Below are 20392 nucleotides of genomic sequence, written 5' to 3'. Positions count from 1 at the left end.
AATTAAAAAGAAATTATTTTACTTCTATTCGATGATGCAATCTTTGTCCAAGTGTTTTTTTTTCTTTTTTTTTCCCCGCACCCTGTATACTGCTGAGCTAAGCACAAAAGTAGAGTCTGCAGTTGAGCTCAAGCTGAGATATTGTGTTTTAAAGTTTGACTCTTCCATACAGTGGCTCCCAAAAGTCTTCGTACACCTACGACTTTCAACGAAATAGGCCCCAATCAATTGGTTAGCATTAATATTTCAGAATAGGCATTTAATTACAAGATCTATGATCAATTTTTAACAAAACTACATGAAAAGTTTTTAAAAAATATTAAACTTAATTTTTTAAAAATCAAAAACCAAAAAGTGCCGGAAATTTTATCTCACAAAAGTCTTCGTACACTTTATAAAATGTCTATATTATTGAATAATCTAAATTTTTATTAAGTTATTAATTAGTAGAATATCCTACAGTATTTATAACACCTTTTAAAGTCTGGGAATAGATATCATTTTTTTTCTTTCTTTTTTTGCGTAATTTCTGAGTAAGTGTTCTACCACACTTCGAGTATTACTATTTCTAGCTCTATTTTCGTTTTAAAGCCCTATTTTCGTAATCTAGTCTCCAGATATCTCTAAATACGTTTTATTAAGTTCAAATCTGGAGATTTAGGGGGTATTTTCTAAACTTTAGGACAGTTTTCGTGGCACTAGACGCAAATGTTGGAAACCGTGTGCTTCTTATCGTTATCTTGATAAAAAACAAAGTTGTTTCCAATAACAAAATTTTTGGCTAAGAGTTCAAAATTGGTTTTTAAAATATTTAAAGGAACAGCATGATTCATTATTTCGTCAAAAAATTACAAACTACCAAGTCCTGATGCTGATATGCACCCTCACACTAGAACACCTCCACCGTCCTGATTAACATATCCAAATAAGTTCTTAAGATTAAGTGCCTAATTTTTTCTTCTACTTACAGTTATACAACAATTTAACCAAAAATGTTGAATTAATTTTTATCTGTAAGTAAGACGTGATTCTGAAACGTTTTTAGCTTATTTATAATTGATTTTGCGACGAAAAGCGTAAGCTTTCTGTTTTTCGCACGACCAAGAAAATTTCTGTGGGACGAGGTCCCATTTAATCCAGCTAATCAGAGAACTTGGCGAACAATTTTAGGTGAAAATTAAATGTAATATGTTTCATTTAAATCTGCAGAAACGTTTACAGCACTCAAATGTGTATTTTTCATAATTTTTTTAACTTTAAATCTCCGATCACGTTTTGTCAACTTTGCCGGTTGACCTTTTCTTACCTTGTTTTCGGTCCGATTCCGTTCTTTAAAGCATTTTATCAACCACTTTACTATACAGACAAATAAATTAACTAATTTAGAGACATTTCAAACCAATTTACCACTACTGTGGGAAAAAATTCAAATTTTGAATGGTGTTTGCGGTTTTTCACGAATACCAGCCATTTTACACTAATAAACACAATATTAAGGAATAAATTAACAAAAAGCTAAAGCCAAATGACTTAAAAGGGTCAACACAATGAAAAAATGTTAATAAAACGGCAGATGATAATTTTAATCATGAATTTATTCGAAAATATTTGAGTGTACGATGACTTTCGTGGCGTGTTATTTCTCTGTATCTTCGTTTTCTGACTCATTTCAAAAAGAAGAACCGTCAATGTTTTGAAAAAACCAATAGGCCGTATTTAGAATGAGATAGGAATGATGTGAAAAAATATTGGACTTCATATTCGAATTCAGTTTCGAGTTATTTTGGTTTTACTAAAAAATTTCAAAGTTTACGAACACTTTTGGGAGCCACTGTATATTTAATTGAAATGTCTTTTTTTTTTTTCAATTTTTTTTTTAAAAATACTTCTTGATCAAATGACCCTAAAACATATTATTTATTAAGTAAAATACGAAACAGGGAAAAACCTGGTTATAATAACTAAGTTTTGTACAAAAGTGCAGGTATGACTACTTTTACTACTGTGTTTAGCATGGCTGTATGAATAAACTGAAACTCCAGTTAAGTTTTGGCTCAGCTTCAGAAACCATTACGCAGTTTTAGTTTATGATTTCTGTTGGAAAGAAAAACAAATTTAGTTTTGATTTGGACTAAAACTGGATTGGAAAAAATCAAAATTCAATAGCTTTCATTTTTAACCGACTTCAAAAAGGAGGCGGTTATCAATTCATACCGTATGTATGTTTTTTTTTTTTTTTGTTTGTCCACTCATAGCGTCTCACCTAGTGAACCGATTTTGATGATTCTTTTTTTAATGGATAGGGGATGGCTAAACTTAGGTCCCATTACTTTGTTTGACCATATTTGTTCTTTAGAAAAAAAGTTATGGGCAAAAAACAGTAAATTTTATGCACTTTCCCTATTAAATGATTAAAATGATATTGTAGCGAAGTTCGCACTTGGCATCCGTGGATAACGGTGGCTCAGTGGTAGAATTCTCGCCTCCTACACGAGCGACCTGGGTTCAAATCCCGACTAGGACAAAGTGAATTTTACTAAAATTTCTTTTCGACTGTTTCCTGTATTTTCTCGAATCTTCTATTAATTTCTGTATCTTTCCAAGTCTGGAAAATTCCAGCACTTTCTCAAGTTGTATATAAGGAGATGTAACGTTCATTCGTGGTTCTGAATAAAGATCTCGAGTTGAGACTAACGAGTATTCGCTTCATTTGGCTTTCACGTTGTCTTCGCTATCTTCATCTACGCGACAATATGAAACTCATTGTTATAAAAGTTTGGTGCCATATAACAGTAACATGAATTAACATTAATTGTAATGATAATTTTGAATGAAGGCTTCTCTGAAGCAAGCATCAAATTTCTTCAAGGGATATTTCGATAATGGGGAATCTGGCGCTGTCGTCTCATTTTTGGCGTAAATAATTTTAGTTTAGTAACCCTGCTGATTTATAGTAACCTTATGTGAATTATCAAAATCTTCCTTTCTTCAGTGCTATTGCTCCATAGTAGGGGTAAACCTAACCTGGAAGCGACGTGATACAGTGATTAGGATCTGCTTACCCTTCACAATGCTACCATTAGGTTTGACTCAACTACTCTGTAGTATTTTAATCGTTATCATCTATGCCGATAACAGATGATCGGAGCTAAGTAAAGAAAATACAGGATTGCATCATGAGCAACTTAGATGCTGTGGAATGTAAATTAGTTAGGAAAAACGTAATACTTAAATGGTTATAATTAAATTAAGTACGCATGATTTCCAGAGAGGAACAAAGATAAGTTCTTATTGCCAATCGCTTAAAGTTTGACGCGTGTCAATAGTTTTTTTTTTAGTATGGAGCATTTTTAAGAAAAAAATGTGAAGTTTCGTGATGGTAGCTTCATATTATTTCTGAAATACCTACATTTACACTAAAAAGAATGAAATAATAAAAATTTGAAAAAAAAAAAAAATAGAACCGACTTCAAAATTGCTCTAAAAAGTGAAAAATAATTTTATTCTTTAAACACCATCGATAATGCTTTTAAACATAATTTTTGAAGTTGGCCCAAAAACGATAGATAAAATCATTCACAGCCATAACTCAAATACAACTATAAATTTAACCAGGACCAGTTTCTTCACTATCACATACATTATGCATTGATGACAACATATTTGAATAGCGATATAAATGTTTCGTTCGTAACTTTGGATGCTTTTCTGTAAAAAATATGAACGAAGCGTGGTTACACTGGATTTTACGTTTTGTTTTTGCGCCAACTTCAAAAATTATGTTTAAAAGCATTATCGATGGTGTTTAAAGAATAAAATTATTTTTCACTTTTTAGAGCAATTTTGAAGTCGGTTCTATTTTTTTTTTTTTTTTTTTTTCAAAAGTTTTTTTCAGACAGTAAAGTTCCATTGAAAGGAAGGGAAATCATACATATTTTTCTTTCAAACCATAATTATCATGTTTTAAAGCCAAAAATTACAATTATTATTTCAAGTTTCAAAAGCAATCTAAAATAGAAAATGTAATTGTTATGATTAAAAAGATCTTATCTAATATTATTGGTTGAACGATGGCTTGACTTATATCTGGTGTTCGTCCAAGAAAGCTCTCAGTTATAGAAAAAAAGTTTTTTTTTTTTTTTCTAATTAAACTTACCTTTATGTGTATTTCTGTCAAGCAGAAAAAGAAGATGCTTGGATTGCATACATTTCTTAATGCTTAACCCTTTATACCTTGCAAAAAACACAGAGCTTTAAGAAATCCTATTTTTATTCAAAAAAAAAAATCAATTTTTCCATTTTTTCCAATTTTTCCCGAAAAAACCGGTAAAAAACTTTTTATTTCACCACTTCAAAACTTCCGGAAATTTTACATCTGTAGCCATGGCTCAAAATTAAGAAGATGAATGGTTCAGAAAGCTAAGAGCCAGTATCTTAGCTTTCTGAAACTTACTTTAGCTTTCTGAAGTACGTTCTGAACCTTACCTTAGCTTTCTGAACCTTACCTTAGCTTTCTGAACCTTACCTTAACTTTCTGAAGTACCTTCTACCAGTACCTTAGTTTACTGAAATGTTTCAGATGAGCTACGCATGAGTTTTCGAAGCTACATTAGTGACAGTTAGGAAAGTTCCAAATAGTCTCCTCTAGCATGTATGCAGTTCCCTTGCCGCATTTTCGCAAAATTAAATGTCTCAAGTTATTTGTTTCTTGGAATTGATAAAACAAATACATTTACAATCGCGAATACCTCATCTTCGAAGTAAAGAGTCTTTTTCTGTTTCAAAAAATACCCGAAAGTGACATATAGCTTTATCGGGAGAATAGAGTGGATATTCGATTACTCTGCTGAGTTTTTAAATCACTCAACTGTCAGTTTTGAGCCTCCGACGCAAAAAAGGGAGTTAAGTTTCCGATTATTATCAAGTTAAAGATCCCAGTAACTATTTTTTTAAATCATTTTTCAAAATTTCCAATATGACTGCGAATAAGGTCTTAGCATTTTTCAGACCTATTGCGATCCCTCGAAGATTATTTTCATCACTAGCACGTGCAGTTGAAAATTTCTACACCAGAAAGATATCGCTGTCGAAATACCCTTTTGATATTAGATTTATAATTGGCACTGCAGATTTAATTATCTTAAACCATTTTAATCATCATAGCTATCTGATAAAATATAATTCATTGCACTTGTGGATAAGCACACCGAAGTTTCTGATGATGAAATTGAAATCATGTAAACAAGCGGTCGTTCAAACAGCGTAAAACGAAGTAAAAATATTCTAATAATGAAATTAGTAAAAGACAAAAAGAATTTCTGAAAGACAAAGAGCCAACTTTATTATGTGTCTCTGAAATGCACTACATTCTAATACAGTCATTCAAATTAATTCAAACTTTTATAAAAATTTCTTCATGAAAATAGAATGGTATTTCAAAGAAATTACCATTGTAAGGAAAATACAAATTTCTTTTAAAAATTTGATACAATATAAATGCATTTACGGCGTTTTAAACATTGTTTCAGTAAGAAAAATACAAAAGTAAGTAAACGAGTTTAATTCAAGCTCATTTTACCTTTTAATAGGAGTTATTACATGTGTTCATAAGAAAAGTGTTACAGTTTTCAAAAATATTGAAACAATCGGCTTGTAAATCTCTACAGCAAGATATTAAAATCAAAGTAATAAAGATACAGTTTCAAAGAAAATATTCTAGGTTGCTTTGTTGTAAATGAAATTCAGTCATGTTCAGAAAATATTAGAGTTTTAAAAATACTCCATGTTATTTAGTAATGTGTATGAAATTATAAACAACATTGTTCTCAATCACAATATTTTTTATACACTTTTTTGAGAAGACAAATTCATAAGTGTATTTACGTAGTATAAACGACAATACTATTTCAAATTCTTTTGTGTGATTCGCCTAGACTCTTATGACGAATATATTTCAGAAGATATTGAAAAAATAAAAAGAACCTCCCTCCCCCAAAATAAAGCCTCATAGGAGTAATCCTCAACAAAAATTTCGATTTAATTACCTACTGTTTCAAGTTTTTAAAAGCCATTTCTATCCTGCTTAACTAAAAAAAAAGTGGGAAAATACGAGATTTTTAAATATATTTAAATATTATCTTATAATTCTTAAAAATACACGATGATATCTTTCCTTTTATTTTAATTTCTGCTATGAACAAAATATGCTGCGTTGTACCAATTTTTACAACCCAATTATTACCAATATTCACCAATCTTGTAACGTCATCCAGTCATTACATTTAGAATAATTAATTTCTACTTATTGAATTAATTGGAAGCTTTCTTAATAAATTTTCTGATTCGTTAACGTTTATTATAATATTAGTTAAAATTTCAACTACAGCTAAACTATTTAACAATTTCAGTCACTATCAAAAATTTGAACCAGAGTGAGTTACATGAAATTTCAATATTCCTTGTGTTTGGAAATCACGCAAGTCACTATGAATAATTTTTTTAATTTTGCCGGAATGTGTAAAATTAAGAATGAGGCATGAAAGATCATTCGATTTTGAAGACTGCTTGCAAAACTAAATCGTCGCCTTTGAGCAACACTAAGATATCTTAGTGTTATTTCTGGGATTAGATATCTTACTGTTGCTCTGAGGCGACGAATAGACTTAAACATTTTTGGTGGTTTGCGTAGAATTAACCTTGACTTGAAATTTGGTTGGTTAAAAATATTAAAGGTTTGTAATACTTTTGTCACTTGCCGAATCAGTGAAAACTTAGTGCAAGCAACAGTTCTGCACTAACTCACGCGAAGTTCTTCTGAATTGTTTAGAACGCTTGAAATATCTTATACATAACTAAAATCAGATGAAATTAATCCGACCGATTAAGAATATATATTTACTTCTATAGATAAAAAGGTAACAAGTTAAGCTTTTTTTTTTCTCCTTTTCGTTTATGTAATGATTGAGAACCAGTATTTTTGATATCCTCCGGTCTGAAATATGTGCCATAAAGATTTCATTCTGGATAATCATGAATCTACTGATATTTGTATCTTACAGAGTGAGCAAAATAAAACAGCCCCAGTAAAAACTGAGTATACAACAGACAGTTGAAAACACAAGTGCTGCTCCACTTGTCCAACAGTTAGATAAATCAGAGTAGAGCTGCATCAAAGTTAATGCTAGACAAATCCAGCATTTTCTGCAAATGGCAGCTCTCTTGTTCATTAACAATTATCAATTTAGCGGTCATCTTATAAGTAGTATTTTCCGGGGCAGTTTTATTTTGGATACCCTATTATATGCATAAAATACTAAAAACAAAGAAATACTTTTTAAACAACACTTATTTCTGAAGAAATAATATTTAACTAGTTTTCTTTGCTGTTAGATGTTTTATTCATACGACTGTGCTGCCGTGGGCAGGTAAAGGTCAGTAACTGCAAATTTTTCATTTTTCATTTTTTTTTCATCTGTTGTACGTAAGCTTTATTGTACAAGCTTGCTTATTTGGTTTTCGCTGAAAAAAAAGGCGCAAAAAAAAGTCTGATGCTAACATTTCCCTTTCGTTAGTATTGAATCCAACACACATTTCTTCAAAAATCTCGAAAACTCATTTCTGCAGATACTGCCGTTTACCTGCCCATGGTGGTACGAACGTTTGTTTTACTTCTAATTTCATAGAAGGAGACAGAGCTAACCCCAGCATTCTCTGTAAAGCTTTTGTTCAATAATATTGGTCAATTCCGCGATGGTCTTTTAAACACTTTTCGGAACAGTTTTACTTTGGCCACCTTACTACATGTCTTTTCTACTGAAAGGAAAGAAAATTTTCTTTTGGACAATACGTTTGGAGAAAACACTTTTAAAAGGTTTTCATTGCTGTTAGATGTTTCATTCACAAGAATGAAAATGTTAGTTTATTCCGAATTTTATAGTATACGTATTTGCATTCAGGATGCAACGTTTATGACAATAAACATCCATCACTCCTCCGTTCTTGCCGGATAAAGAAATGATCCGGAATATTGGGTGAAGAAGTTCCTCCGGTTGTTAAAGGATCATTTGACGAATCTTTGCTCTCACACTTTACCAAAACTTTCTCGATGTACTGAAGAATGAGATGCTCATCCCACTGACTTCTTGGAGGAGTGTGTGTTCGTGGATGACGAAGCTTTAATCCCAGGCGTTCTAATTCAACCATCATGGCCTCGTAATCGTAACCTTCATGTCGCACATCATGCTCCACGAAATCTGCACCTAGGATTTCTTCAGACGGAGCAAGGCGTATGGGAATAAAGCAGTTGATAGCCTAGGCAGTAAAATTTAAAAGTTGTATTTGGTAAATTAATTTAAACTAAATCAAAGTTCTGTGATTTGTATAATACAAAAGAATACATACCTAATTACTCAAATTGTAAATTTGAAGAAATCATTATTAAAACAATGAGCTATTTCCCGACTGTTATTAATAATAAAACATTACAATTCGAAACAAAAGTAGTTATTACCAAGGCTACATTAAATTATAAATTCAGAACAAAATTTGAGACTTAATCAGATTGATATTAAAATGCGTTGAATTGAAATAAGAGTTCCTTTAACGACATTGTATTTTAGGTTATGCTATGCATGAATGCATTTAGTTTATGCCCAGATGGCACGTGAACGGAGTCCACCAAAAGTTGTAAAATGTAAAGCCTGGAAAAGTTTTCTGCCACCAAAAAAAATTAGTTATTTCCAAGAGTTTATAGGAAAACGCAATATGACATGTTCACACATTATTTTGCGATAAACAATCTAGTTCTGCTATTTAAAAAAACCACATTAATAAAAATAAACAAACAACTTCATAGATAAAACTTAAATTTAAAACTAATGCAAGAAAAATTCATCACCTTAAACTATTCAAAAGACAACTCTTTTTCTAAAATTTCAAACATTAAAAAATATAAATTAATCATCAAAGATGCTTTATATTCAAATTAGAATGCTTTAAAAACTATAAATGTACAATACAGATGTAATATGTAGGTAACATTATGTTTTTTTTTCTTTTCTTTTTTAAAGGGACAAATTTCTTAGCTTAACTAGTGACTAAATAAATTATTAAATTACTCAATGCTAAGTAAACTTTCAAACAAATAACTTATTTATTTTTTTTCAAACCAATTTATACTTAATTCCGGCGATATTAATATGTAAACAAGAAGAATAAATTACTTTTAAATAAAAAAAACCCGCCTTCAAAAAATGCCCAGGAACTAAAAAGCAAAAAATAACTGATTACACTTACATTCTATTTCCTACCCAAACATAGAAATGAAATTTATTTTACAATTCCAGTACAAAAATCAACTAAACTAAACACCGAATTATAAAATAAACACTGATTTAAATTACTATAAGATGAATTGTTTTAAATACCTAACTAATTATATACGATCTCTTAATTTTTAATAGCCTTTTGAAGTCGGGGCCTCCTATAAACAACTACATAACGTAACTGACAACCCACCGAATCCTGAATTAAACCCTAATTTAACTATACGCGAAATTAGTCTTTAAAACTAAACCTACTCAGTTACGTTTGGTAGTAGTTTATAGGAGGCCTTGTCATTTGTTCAACTTTATCAAAGTTTGCTTTCCGAAAGCAAATGCACGAGTCACTTAAAAAAAAAAAAAAAAAAACGAAATCGCTTTAAGTTTAAATTTGTAAAATTGTAAATTTTAGAATTGTAATATTTTGAATTGTAATATTTTGAATTGTAATTTATGTTTCGCAATTAGTGTCATGTAACTCGTGATAAAAGTCGCATGTTTCTTCACATGGCCCCACTATAGATGAAGATTAAGAATTCCGCTAGAATGAATTTTATGTTTGCTTCAGAGAATCCTTAATTCAAAATTTTCATTATCATTACTCTTAATAATATATATTTTTAGTACTTTCTTTAACTATAGGTAAAAAAAGTATAATCCTTTGTTTTATGGCCTTTTTTTTATCAATGGGTTTTATATTTAATCGTTCGTGAGGGAAATTGCATGAAATTTATTGTTTTACCCTTAACTTTTCCCTAAAGGACAAATAGTGTAAATCAAAGATTTGGAACATAAGTTAGACCACCCCTAAACAAAACCACCACTAAACAAAACAAAAAAAAGCATAAAAACCGGTTCACTAAGTGAGACGATATACAAAGTTAATAAAGTACAAATCGATTTAAATGTGAGTATGATATTTTAAGAGTTCCCTCAACTTCATCAAACCTGAACTTGATTAACATTAGACCGCCGAGGAACTAGGCTGTTTCAAACAAAAAAAGACTTTTCCTTATCGGTAGAGGCAGGGGCGTGCACAGAAATTTTGGAGTCCATCACAAATGACTTTTCCGGGTCCCTCTCCATATTGTTTACCCTTATATTTCACCGTTAGTTACAAAAATATTGGGCCCCCTCCAGGCTCGGGCCTGGGTCAACAGGTGTCCCTCCCCCTCCCTGTGCACGCCCCTGGGTACAGGTGTCTTCGAGTATTTATGGAACATTGTACAAAGGAAAAACAAATCCGACGAGTTCAGAAATTCCTCCTTTTTTTGAAGCCTGCTAATTAATATAACCCAAATTTCAAATTGAACTGGCGGCATCGTGAAATAGTAAATCCAGAATATTGGTCGAACTTCAGAAATCATACACAGTTATAATATATATTATTAAAGAATATAAATTAAATCGTGGGGGGGGGGGGGGTGTTCTGTATTCAATTCCTCCTCAATTGAACACTAAATATATTTAAAAATTGGAATATTAAATAAAAAACTTTGTATTTTAGTGCCTAAATAAAGTTATTTATTAGTAAATAAAATATTAAGGTAATTGATTCAACTATTAAAGTAGCAAAATATATTTAATTTACTGCTTTGCTACGCAGTAATAAATACATTAGTAACACCTATAATATAAAATTACCATGCGGCGCAGCGTTGAGAAAATTAATCATCCATGTGCCGCGAGAATTGAATATCGTTTAAGAGAAAACCAAAAGCTTAGGTGGGAAAATACACCAATCACAGCAACATCACGTGACCATGACGTCTGAAATTTAAAGTTTCTTGGATTTCTCCGGGACCCCTTATCAGATCCAGACCAAATTACAATGGGAAGTATACCCTACCAAACAAAAAAAAAATTTCAAATCGGTCCAGTAGTGTTGGAATAATTCGAAAACACACATAAAAAGCCGCAATACGAAATCATAACCTCCTTTTTTGAAGTCGGTTAATAAAAATAAAGAGAAAATGTTGATGATTGGAAAATCTAAATGTTCACAAGTGTCAATATTATTTTACGTGTAAAATATCACTTTACTTGAAATTTTGATGGCAAAAAAAAAAAGTGAAAATATGCTAGATTAAAAACTATATTTGTAGTGAATTTTTCTCTCTCATTTCGAAGGACCTGCACGCACATGAGTTGGAAAGATTTATTCTAGACTATTAGAAAATATAATAAAATAAACTTATTAAAACATATTAATTTATCAATATGGAATTTCAATACTAAAACAAAGCAAAAAGATACTTAGTTTTGCTTGTAACTTGAGTTTTTTTTTTTTTTCAAAAAAATTAAAACATTAATTAAAAAATATGTGTCAGAAATTTAAAACTACCCAAAGTTTTCTCCATCTGCAGTAATATAATGAAATGTTAAAATGATTTTTTTTTTCTTTTTTTTTCACAATTTAAAAATATTGTTTTTTAATAAATTATACCATTAAGATTGAAAGTTAACACAAAAAATGTTTTATTTAACACTACTTGTTCCTTTAATTGTGGCAGTTTTTATACGTAGAACATTAAAACAAGTTAGAGATGAAGTCACTAGTATTCATTGTTACATAGTTCGGAAAGATTTTGTGTGATGAAAAGGAAAAAATTAAAAACTCAAGTTTTCATAACTTCCTGAAAACGTTGCTACTCAGAAATATTTTTAAAAATTATGCTTTTCATATATTCTACTTATCAAACTATAAGCTAAAAAAAATTTAAAACTGAACTTCCGAGATCTAGAATCCTAGTTGGAATGACTAAAAATATCAAAAATGGAGGACGAGCAAACATTTAAGCATACCTTCAAAATTATATATGTCGTTAGCATACTCCAAGCCCCAACAAGTAAGCAGGATAGCAATTGTACAGAAAGAAGGTAAAAACCTCCTCCTTTAAAAAGACCACTGCGTCCTTGCGTTAAGTTTAGGAGACTGTCGTTGTCGATGAAAAGACCTACAGCAATCATGCCCCATAGTCCACCCATGGCATGCACGGCTACTGCACCCACAGGATCGTCAATATGGTACTTATCCATGACAGGCGGCACCAGGTTGACAAGAAAAGCACCAATCATTCCGACCATAAGAGCTTCCCATGCACGGAGAAAACCAGAGCCAGCTATAAAGTGAAAAAAAAAGAGGAAGATGGAATATCATTTCTGATCTAGAGAAGCTACACTATTTGAACAGTTACCATCAATTTAAGGGCATTTGTACATACATAAGGGCTAAAATGAGAAATTTTTTCAATCCTTTTTTGATCAAGTTTTTGTTTTTTGTCAATAATATATTGTCGTCGTTATGAACAATCTATTGTCATCTAGGGAGCAAATTCTCAATCTCGGGACGAAAACAATCCATTGGTTCTGGCTCAAAATATCCCGAGACAGCAATTTGGAAAACGGCCTAAATTTTCAAATGTTTCGTCGCATAGTGACCGGAATAAAAAAAAATGCCAGATGTTGCAATGTAGGGCGAGTTAATTCCAGCGATTGTAAACAGAAAAAACATGGTTCTGAAGTATGATTTAGCATAACTACACCACTCACAGCTCAAAACTAAACCTTTAAAAAAATAATAAATTGCTGAGAGTTGCCTCCCCCACCGTAATCACCCGACATAGCTCCTCCTGACTTATTTTTATTACAATCGCTATGTAACAAAAACTTGAAAACAATGACAAATAAAAATGCCATCAGACAAATTGCTCAAGAACCATTTGATTTTCATGAATCAGAAATTGAAAATGTGCATGTTAGATGTCGAAAGGTTTTAGATTTCGAAGGGATTTACGTCATTGATCATAAATGAAAACTTTTTAAAAATTTGTGCGATTGAAAAAAGAAGAAAAGAAAAGAAAAGAGAGCAACATTAATTTCCAATCTCCCCAATAGATGCAGCATGTCTTGAAAATGCTGACACAAACAATTTCGAGCATAATGAGTACCAATGGCGTTCTAAATAAAAATTCAGTTTACATCGTTGTAACGGATGCTCGAAGTTGTCATGAATAGATTTCCACAATTAAATGACTTTTCAATGAACTCCTGACCAATTTCATGGAACTAGAGTCTAATAATTCTTCCCTACAGTTTTATCTTAGTGACAAATTTCGAGGCAGCAATTTTGTACCTGAGGAGAGAAAATTGGAAGGTAAAATTGCTTTTCCAATGTTAATAATGTTTTGGTGATGAAAACGGGTAAATTAAGCAACAGAATCATTTATAAATAAGTTGGATTGAACGTACCGATATCCTTGTATGACACAGTGAAAAGACCGTTGAAATGGCAATTTCCTGCATTTTTCAAAATGATACAGCACAAGGGTTGACTGTTTGAAATTTGCAACTGGAAACAGCGAAATCGCGCATTTGTACCAAGATCTTGGGAGAAAGTTCGGAGCAAGTTATTCAGAATTATTTGATGAGTACGGGAAGTTGCATTTTTAAACAGAAACCCTGATCGAAGCTATTCCCCTCACTGTTAAAAATGGGTATTCAAAAATAATGAAAATTTACTCATTTTTGAATACTTTCATTACTCAATATAGCTCCGAATCAATAAGGTTCAATTTTGAGAAACACATGTACTCATTTTTTTGAGTACATTCTGGTAATCAAATATGAGTACACATTTGTTTCAATTATAAACACATTCATTACTTAATAATGAGTTTTTAGCTCAGTTATATGTACTCATTTTTGAGTACATTTTTGAATCAAATATGAACACATTCATTAATTAATAATTAGTTTTTAGCTCAGTTATATGTATTCATTTTTGAGTACATTTTAAAATCAAATATAAATACATTAATTAATTAATAATGAGTTTTTAGCTCAGTTATATGTACTCATTTTTGAGTACATTTAGAAATAAAATATAAACTCATTCATTAATCAATAATGAGTTTTTAGCTCAGTTATATGTACTCATTTTTGAATACATTTAGAAATCAAGTATAATGGCTTATTTCAAATATATGAATTGGGTCAGCTCACTTTTGAAAACATTTTGAATTCACATTCTAAGTATTGCCATGCACTTTAGTGCAATTATCATTTCAGTCATTTAAAAGTCCATAAAAATTTTTGAGTAAAGTAGTGTGAAAATAAGTGAATTTCGTGTTCCATTTTTTTAAATGCATAATGCAAAAAAAATTCCGTAAAAATTACGGTTTTTTACCGGCAGCTGGGTTGGTTGTGCAAAACTGTAAAATTTGCGGAGAATACCCCTCAATAGAATGGTGTTTTACTATACAAGGCCAAATTTTTCCCATAAAATTTACAGAGGGGCCGTGGTAGCCCGATCGGTAGAGTGTCGGATTCGGAGCCGGAGGGCCTCGGGTTCGAACAACGCCCCCTATATCTGGAAGGCCTGCTCACGGGCGAGTCACGTGGTCAAAATGAGGTCAGTTTCTCTCGCGCCGTGACTTGACGGAAATCGGTCGGGAAAGCGCCGTGCGTACAATGTAACACGAATTTAAATATTAAATAAAAAAAAAGGTGACGCATATTTTTTCAATTAAATCACCAATCTAATAGAATAGACAACTTATTTCTACTTCACCTCACAAAATCATTTATTTTACTAATTTTATAAGTGAAATTTGTGCGTTTTCCAGGGCAGAAAATTAATTTTCAAATTTTACTTTCACACGTTTTCAAAATTTCAAATAGACATCGGGGGGTTGGGGAAACTTGTACCGTAAATAATTATAAAATTATTTAGAGCGTACATTTTTTTCATGTAGGGTTATTAATAAATGAGAAATATTTTATTGAGTCTTGTTTAATTTGAAGTTTCCAAGTTTCTTTTTTTTGAAGAAATAATTATCTCTGATTTTCCAACTTAATCTGCTTCGGTAAAATGTTCTTTTGCTATAAATATCAAAATAGGCAAATAGTTGAAGACTTTTGGGTGGAACTATACAGCTTTGGCAAATTAGTATAACTACTTCAAAAGGAAAATAAATAAGTTGAGCCTACACATAAGTAAATAAATATTCCTAATATATTGTAAACAAAATATCTGTGAACAAATAAATGACTTAATTGTTTAAAGAGATTTTGCTTTTGTTCATATTGATGTCATTTTGTACTTTCACACAAGTAATCCTTTCTTGTAGAAAAAGTTCTGGAAAAAATTGAAGAAAAAAAAAAGGAATGCTTAGCATATGTTATGCTTTCAACTACCTTATGAATGTGATACTCAAATAAAGACAATATTTTAAGCACAGTAACTTTTATTTGCACATGATAACACATACATCACATAAAAAACACCTATTACCATTTATGTTACACATGAGGTCAAACAAGAGCTAACACTCAAATTATTTAGCTATTAGGAACTCACAATCAAAAACATGAAAAATTAAGAATCAAGTACTAACAGTTCACACTACATATGCAGAGGTGGTGGTCTACTATTTTACACTCATAAATTCTCATAAAGCACGGTTTAATTTAATTGACTCTTTTCTTTTTTATATACAGCATCAATAATGATTAATAATAATTAAATTTTAATTGATAAAACTTAAAATTATTAAATAAAATAGAAAAATTCTGTTTTTTTTTTTTTTTTTTTAAGGGTTTAAGAAGATGTTCATTTCTCTTTGTACAATAAATACATTAAGAAACTTCATTGTCCGTAACTAATTAGAAATTAAAATTCTGCACACTTTCACAATCAGGGTTGCTAATCAATTTTGCAAGAAAAATTCCCTATGATTTCCCTGCATGAAAATGAAACATTATAAACGAGCGGACACTGATATTTGAAAAAGAACATAAATATCTTGATAATTTCACCACAGGTTTTTTAAAAAAAATCTAAATAAGTAAGGGAAAATAAATAAGAATTCATAATAACTGAAATAATAGCATGGTGATTGAATATATTCAACTTTTACTCAAAAAAAAAACTTCTTTTGACCATTCATTACATGGACCTAAAAGCGTGTAAGTGATCCAGAATAATGATTATTGACGACTAATTTCATACACTCAAAATTATCATGAAATTCAAGAATCTATTTTTATGATGAATATTTTAATATTTAACTTAAAAATAAAAACTTAAGCAAAATTGCCATTTTTTATTTTACTTTATTAATACTATCATTATAATTATTACTAGTAATTTGTTTTTTGGTGGTTTATATATTAGGAAATTGATTTTCGCAACTTCAATTTAAGAAGAAAAAAATTCCCTGTATTTTCCAGGTTTTTGAGGAAATTTTTGAAATTCGCTGGATGGTCAGTTCTTTTTATATATATATATACATATATTTGAATTCCTTATGTTTTCCCTGTTTCTTCAGGTTTCCCTGTGGCGTGGCAACCCTGACAATAATCTGCAATGTACATCACAGTGTTTCCACCTATTCCCTAGGTTGTAATTTAAAAATAGTTTAGGATAATTCAGTCAAACTTTTACATTTTAAAAGATAACTCATAGAAACAATATAAAATTGCTTATTTATTTAGTGTGGACAATTTACGTGCATCTTTCTTAAATTTTTTCAGTGTATTTTTTTCTTTTTGATCTTTTTTCATTTTTTGAAGAGAATCATTTTGTTTTTTGCAAAAGTTGTTCAAAAATATATTAATGAAAACCCATACAATTTGTTTTACAAGAAACAGAGAATCATGACTCTCACATTCATCGATACCTAGAGAAATATCATTTTCATCCAGTACATCAAGAGTTAAATATTTTACAACCTTTCTGTGATTTTGACAACTGATAAAATTTGATTCAAAATGTGTTGACAACAATTTGTTTACAACTGCATATGTGAATTGAGAAACACAAACAACTTCGGGATGTGGGTATTTCAACCCCCCTCTGTCTAATTTTGATATCCAATCATTGTTTACATCTGTGTCAAGGGGCTTATCAATGCATAAAGTTGATCGACATTGTTCACACTTTAGTTTCAATAGAACTTTATGAGCTGCATATCCACTAATGTATGTTAAAATTGGCAAACTCGATTGAGTACTTACCATTTCTTCCGGAGTGATTAGAAAACCATTAAAAAAAGGATATGAATCTGAGCTATCTTCATCTTCATCCCAATGTTTGTCCTGAAAAAAACTTAGTAACAATTCTCCACAACTTTTCGATTTTAACACAAGGGGTAAAATTGTTTGCATTCTCAATTTTGTTTCAGTGTGATAAATTTGACGTATACTGACATTGTAATTTGACCCTGCCAATGTACGGTAAGACCCAAATCTGTCTTCTAATGAGTCTGTTTGTATTTTCCCTGGTAAAAAATAATCGAAATTTAAAGTTTTAAAACAGTACTCGGCAAGAGCAAGCATAGCTTTTGTAGTATGGCTTACGGCTAGATGGGTTTGCTTTGTTAATCCACCAGTTGTACAATTCATTTCCTCCCATTTGTCTAACCAATTAATAAAGTTAGTTAAGAACTTATACTGAGCTGTGTCAGTATTTGGTGTGAGAGGCGTTTGGAACTCATCCCTTTTATGCTCACTCTTATACAAAGTTTTCACATTCATTATTGACCACCACTTGCAAAGAATCTGAATGTAGTCTGCTGTTTGAATATGATGGTTTATATCATTTTCCTCACCAACCAGTTTAAGACCTTCAGCCACTACATTATTAAAAATTTGTAAGACCAGTTTCACATTTTGTTTCTCAAAGCTGGTTGGAGCCAATGCTTTTTCTGACAGCCCATAACCATACTTTAACAACTTTTCAGATTCAATTTCATGCAATTTTTTTAATGCATGAAAAGAAGCTGTACAAAAAGGTAGAAGGGTGTCAAAATTGGGATAGTACATGCAAGTGCCTAGATTTTTTTGATTGATCCAATTATTTCTAAGGCACTTGAGGATATGAACGGAATCAAAAGAAAAATAGAAATATTTTCCTGGACTTCCAGGATAATCATACCTAACCCGCAACTCAGGGGGAGAGGCAAACATACTAACGGCCTTTTTATTAATAGCATTATTGTCAGTGGCTACTGATATGACATTAAACCCTATGGCAGCTAAACCAATCAAGATTTTTTTTATATATGAATGGAAATCGTCAGCATCTATGCTACGGACTGGCAAAATATGTGCCACATCTTTGTACGGAGACAATAAACTTTGGATCATAAATGTGAAAGCACTGGATGCAGCATTTGAGTCATTGTGGGACATATCAAATATTTTCCCCCCCGACATAATCAAAATTAGGCTTTAAATGTATTTCATCAATCATCAAACTGATAATTTTCTCTTTCTCCTCTAAAAAAGTATATTTTTGTTTTACATAACTTAAAAAATTCTCATCATCTTGTTCACTGCAAGGATTTACATTAAATTCTGCACATATTCTTCTCAAAGTACTTACATGAGGTAAAATAAAAACATTTGAACTTCGTAAAAATTTGTAACAATGAGGAGAAATAGACTTTAAGAGACAACAAAATACGAGAAAACTGGGAGAATACCTACGTTGCTTTTTTGTTACATTAAAGTTAGCAAACTGTTCAATTACAAAATTTAAAATTTGATCTGTGAATCATCATTGCAACTATCTTTAAGTTTTAGGAGAAGCTGAACAACAACATCACAAATTACTTTTGATTCATCAGAATTATTCACATCTGACTTACTTAACATTTTCAAAGAAGACAAAATTTTAAACAATATATTTGAATCATCGACTTTCATTGGAAAATCAAAAGTATCTAGTTTTTTTAACGAAAAATTTTTTTGGAATACATATACATTTAAATCATTCTTTACAAGCATACTGCACAATACCTCATGAGTTTCTGACAGATGCAACAAGAGCAGGGAATCTTCTTTAGGAATGTAAGTCCAAAATTCATCAAGTTTTTGCTCTTGAAAACATTGCTTCAGTTCTTTTAAGGTAGAAAACAGAGTTTAGTTTTTATACTCATTGTCAGCAATAATACTTGCCTCTTGAGCTTTTTTAAAGAGAGATTCCTCTAATCTCTTACGTTTTTTAGAAGGAGATTCTCGTGTAGGTGTGACTGATGGCTGGAGGTAAGATGGACAGTTACCCGGCAAAAATACAGGAATCGCTTAACGAGGATGTTTTAGTTCACTCTTTAGAAGTCTCATCGACTTTTCATCGAAGAATTCTGCTTCATGAAGAATGTCTTCTTTGCGAAAATGTAATTCACATACCTAAGGAATAGAAAACTCATCAATAAAAAAACATATGCAAAAAAAATATTGAATATTAAGAAAAGCGTTTAACTGAAAATGATAAAACTCAACGATATTGAACTGTATTTCTCTACTTGAAATCGGGCAGATAGGTGCAGAAAAAGATTTTAAAAAATCTTTCTGCAATAATAATTATCTGTCATCTTATAGATATGCGACAGGCGTCTCAGCATTGCATTGTTTACCTGATATCGAATGTTGCATAATTTTTAAAATTGCAACATTGTTTAACAAAATTATTACTTAGCAAAAAATAATTATGTTTCACTTTCAAATATATTTTGTTGATATGATCAACTATATTTGTTAGAACACCAGTGACATAGCCACGGGGGTCCAGACCTTTCTCCTAAAATGAGTAAGAAAATTCAAAAATAAAAGTGTCCACTCTTTTAATATTTTCCTATCGCATGCATAAGATATGGAAATCAAATCTGAGCGCATACATTCCCCAACTCTTAAATTTTGTTATAAAAAACAAGTTTCACAAAAGAAAAAAAAAAAAAAAGAAGACGTAATTGGGTTGTGCTTTTTAGAGACGTACCGAGTACTCGGTATCTACTCGGTACTCGGCCTATTCGGCCAATTTGCCGAGTACTCGGTACTCGGCCAAATTCTGATCAGACACTCGGCCAATACCGAGTAGTTGCAAAAAATTGAATATTATCCAAGACAGATACTAAAATTTATATAAAAAAAAGCAAGCATTATATTCTGCAATCATTTACAATTAAAATTTATAAGTTAAATTTAAATTTTGAGAATAATGAAGTTTGTAATGCTTCAATGGAATAAATCTTTATTTTAATGTCCCCAAAGTTAATAAAACTTATTTA

General features: G+C 30.9%; 1 protein-coding gene across 1 annotated transcript in view; it reads right to left on the bottom strand.

The window, feature by feature from the left end:
• Positions 1–7965: 7965 nt before the first annotated feature.
• LOC129218813 (putative ammonium transporter 3) overlaps positions 7966–20392 on the bottom strand; it is a gene marked incomplete at its 5' end in the record, with an annotated part of 51445 nt that continues 39018 nt past the window's right edge. Inside the window, 2 exons of the mRNA XM_054853135.1 lie at positions 7966–8310; positions 12126–12442. Coding sequence (XP_054709110.1) covers positions 7966–8310; positions 12126–12442 — 662 coding nt within the window. The remainder of the gene's footprint in view (positions 8311–12125; positions 12443–20392) is intronic.

The sequence above is a fragment of the Uloborus diversus genome, chromosome 3 (genome assembly GCF_026930045.1).
Source record: "Uloborus diversus isolate 005 chromosome 3, Udiv.v.3.1, whole genome shotgun sequence".
NCBI lineage: Eukaryota > Metazoa > Arthropoda > Arachnida > Araneae > Uloboridae > Uloborus > Uloborus diversus.
Note: the sequence above shows the minus strand (reverse complement) of the source record. Positions and strands in the feature narration are given on the sequence as shown.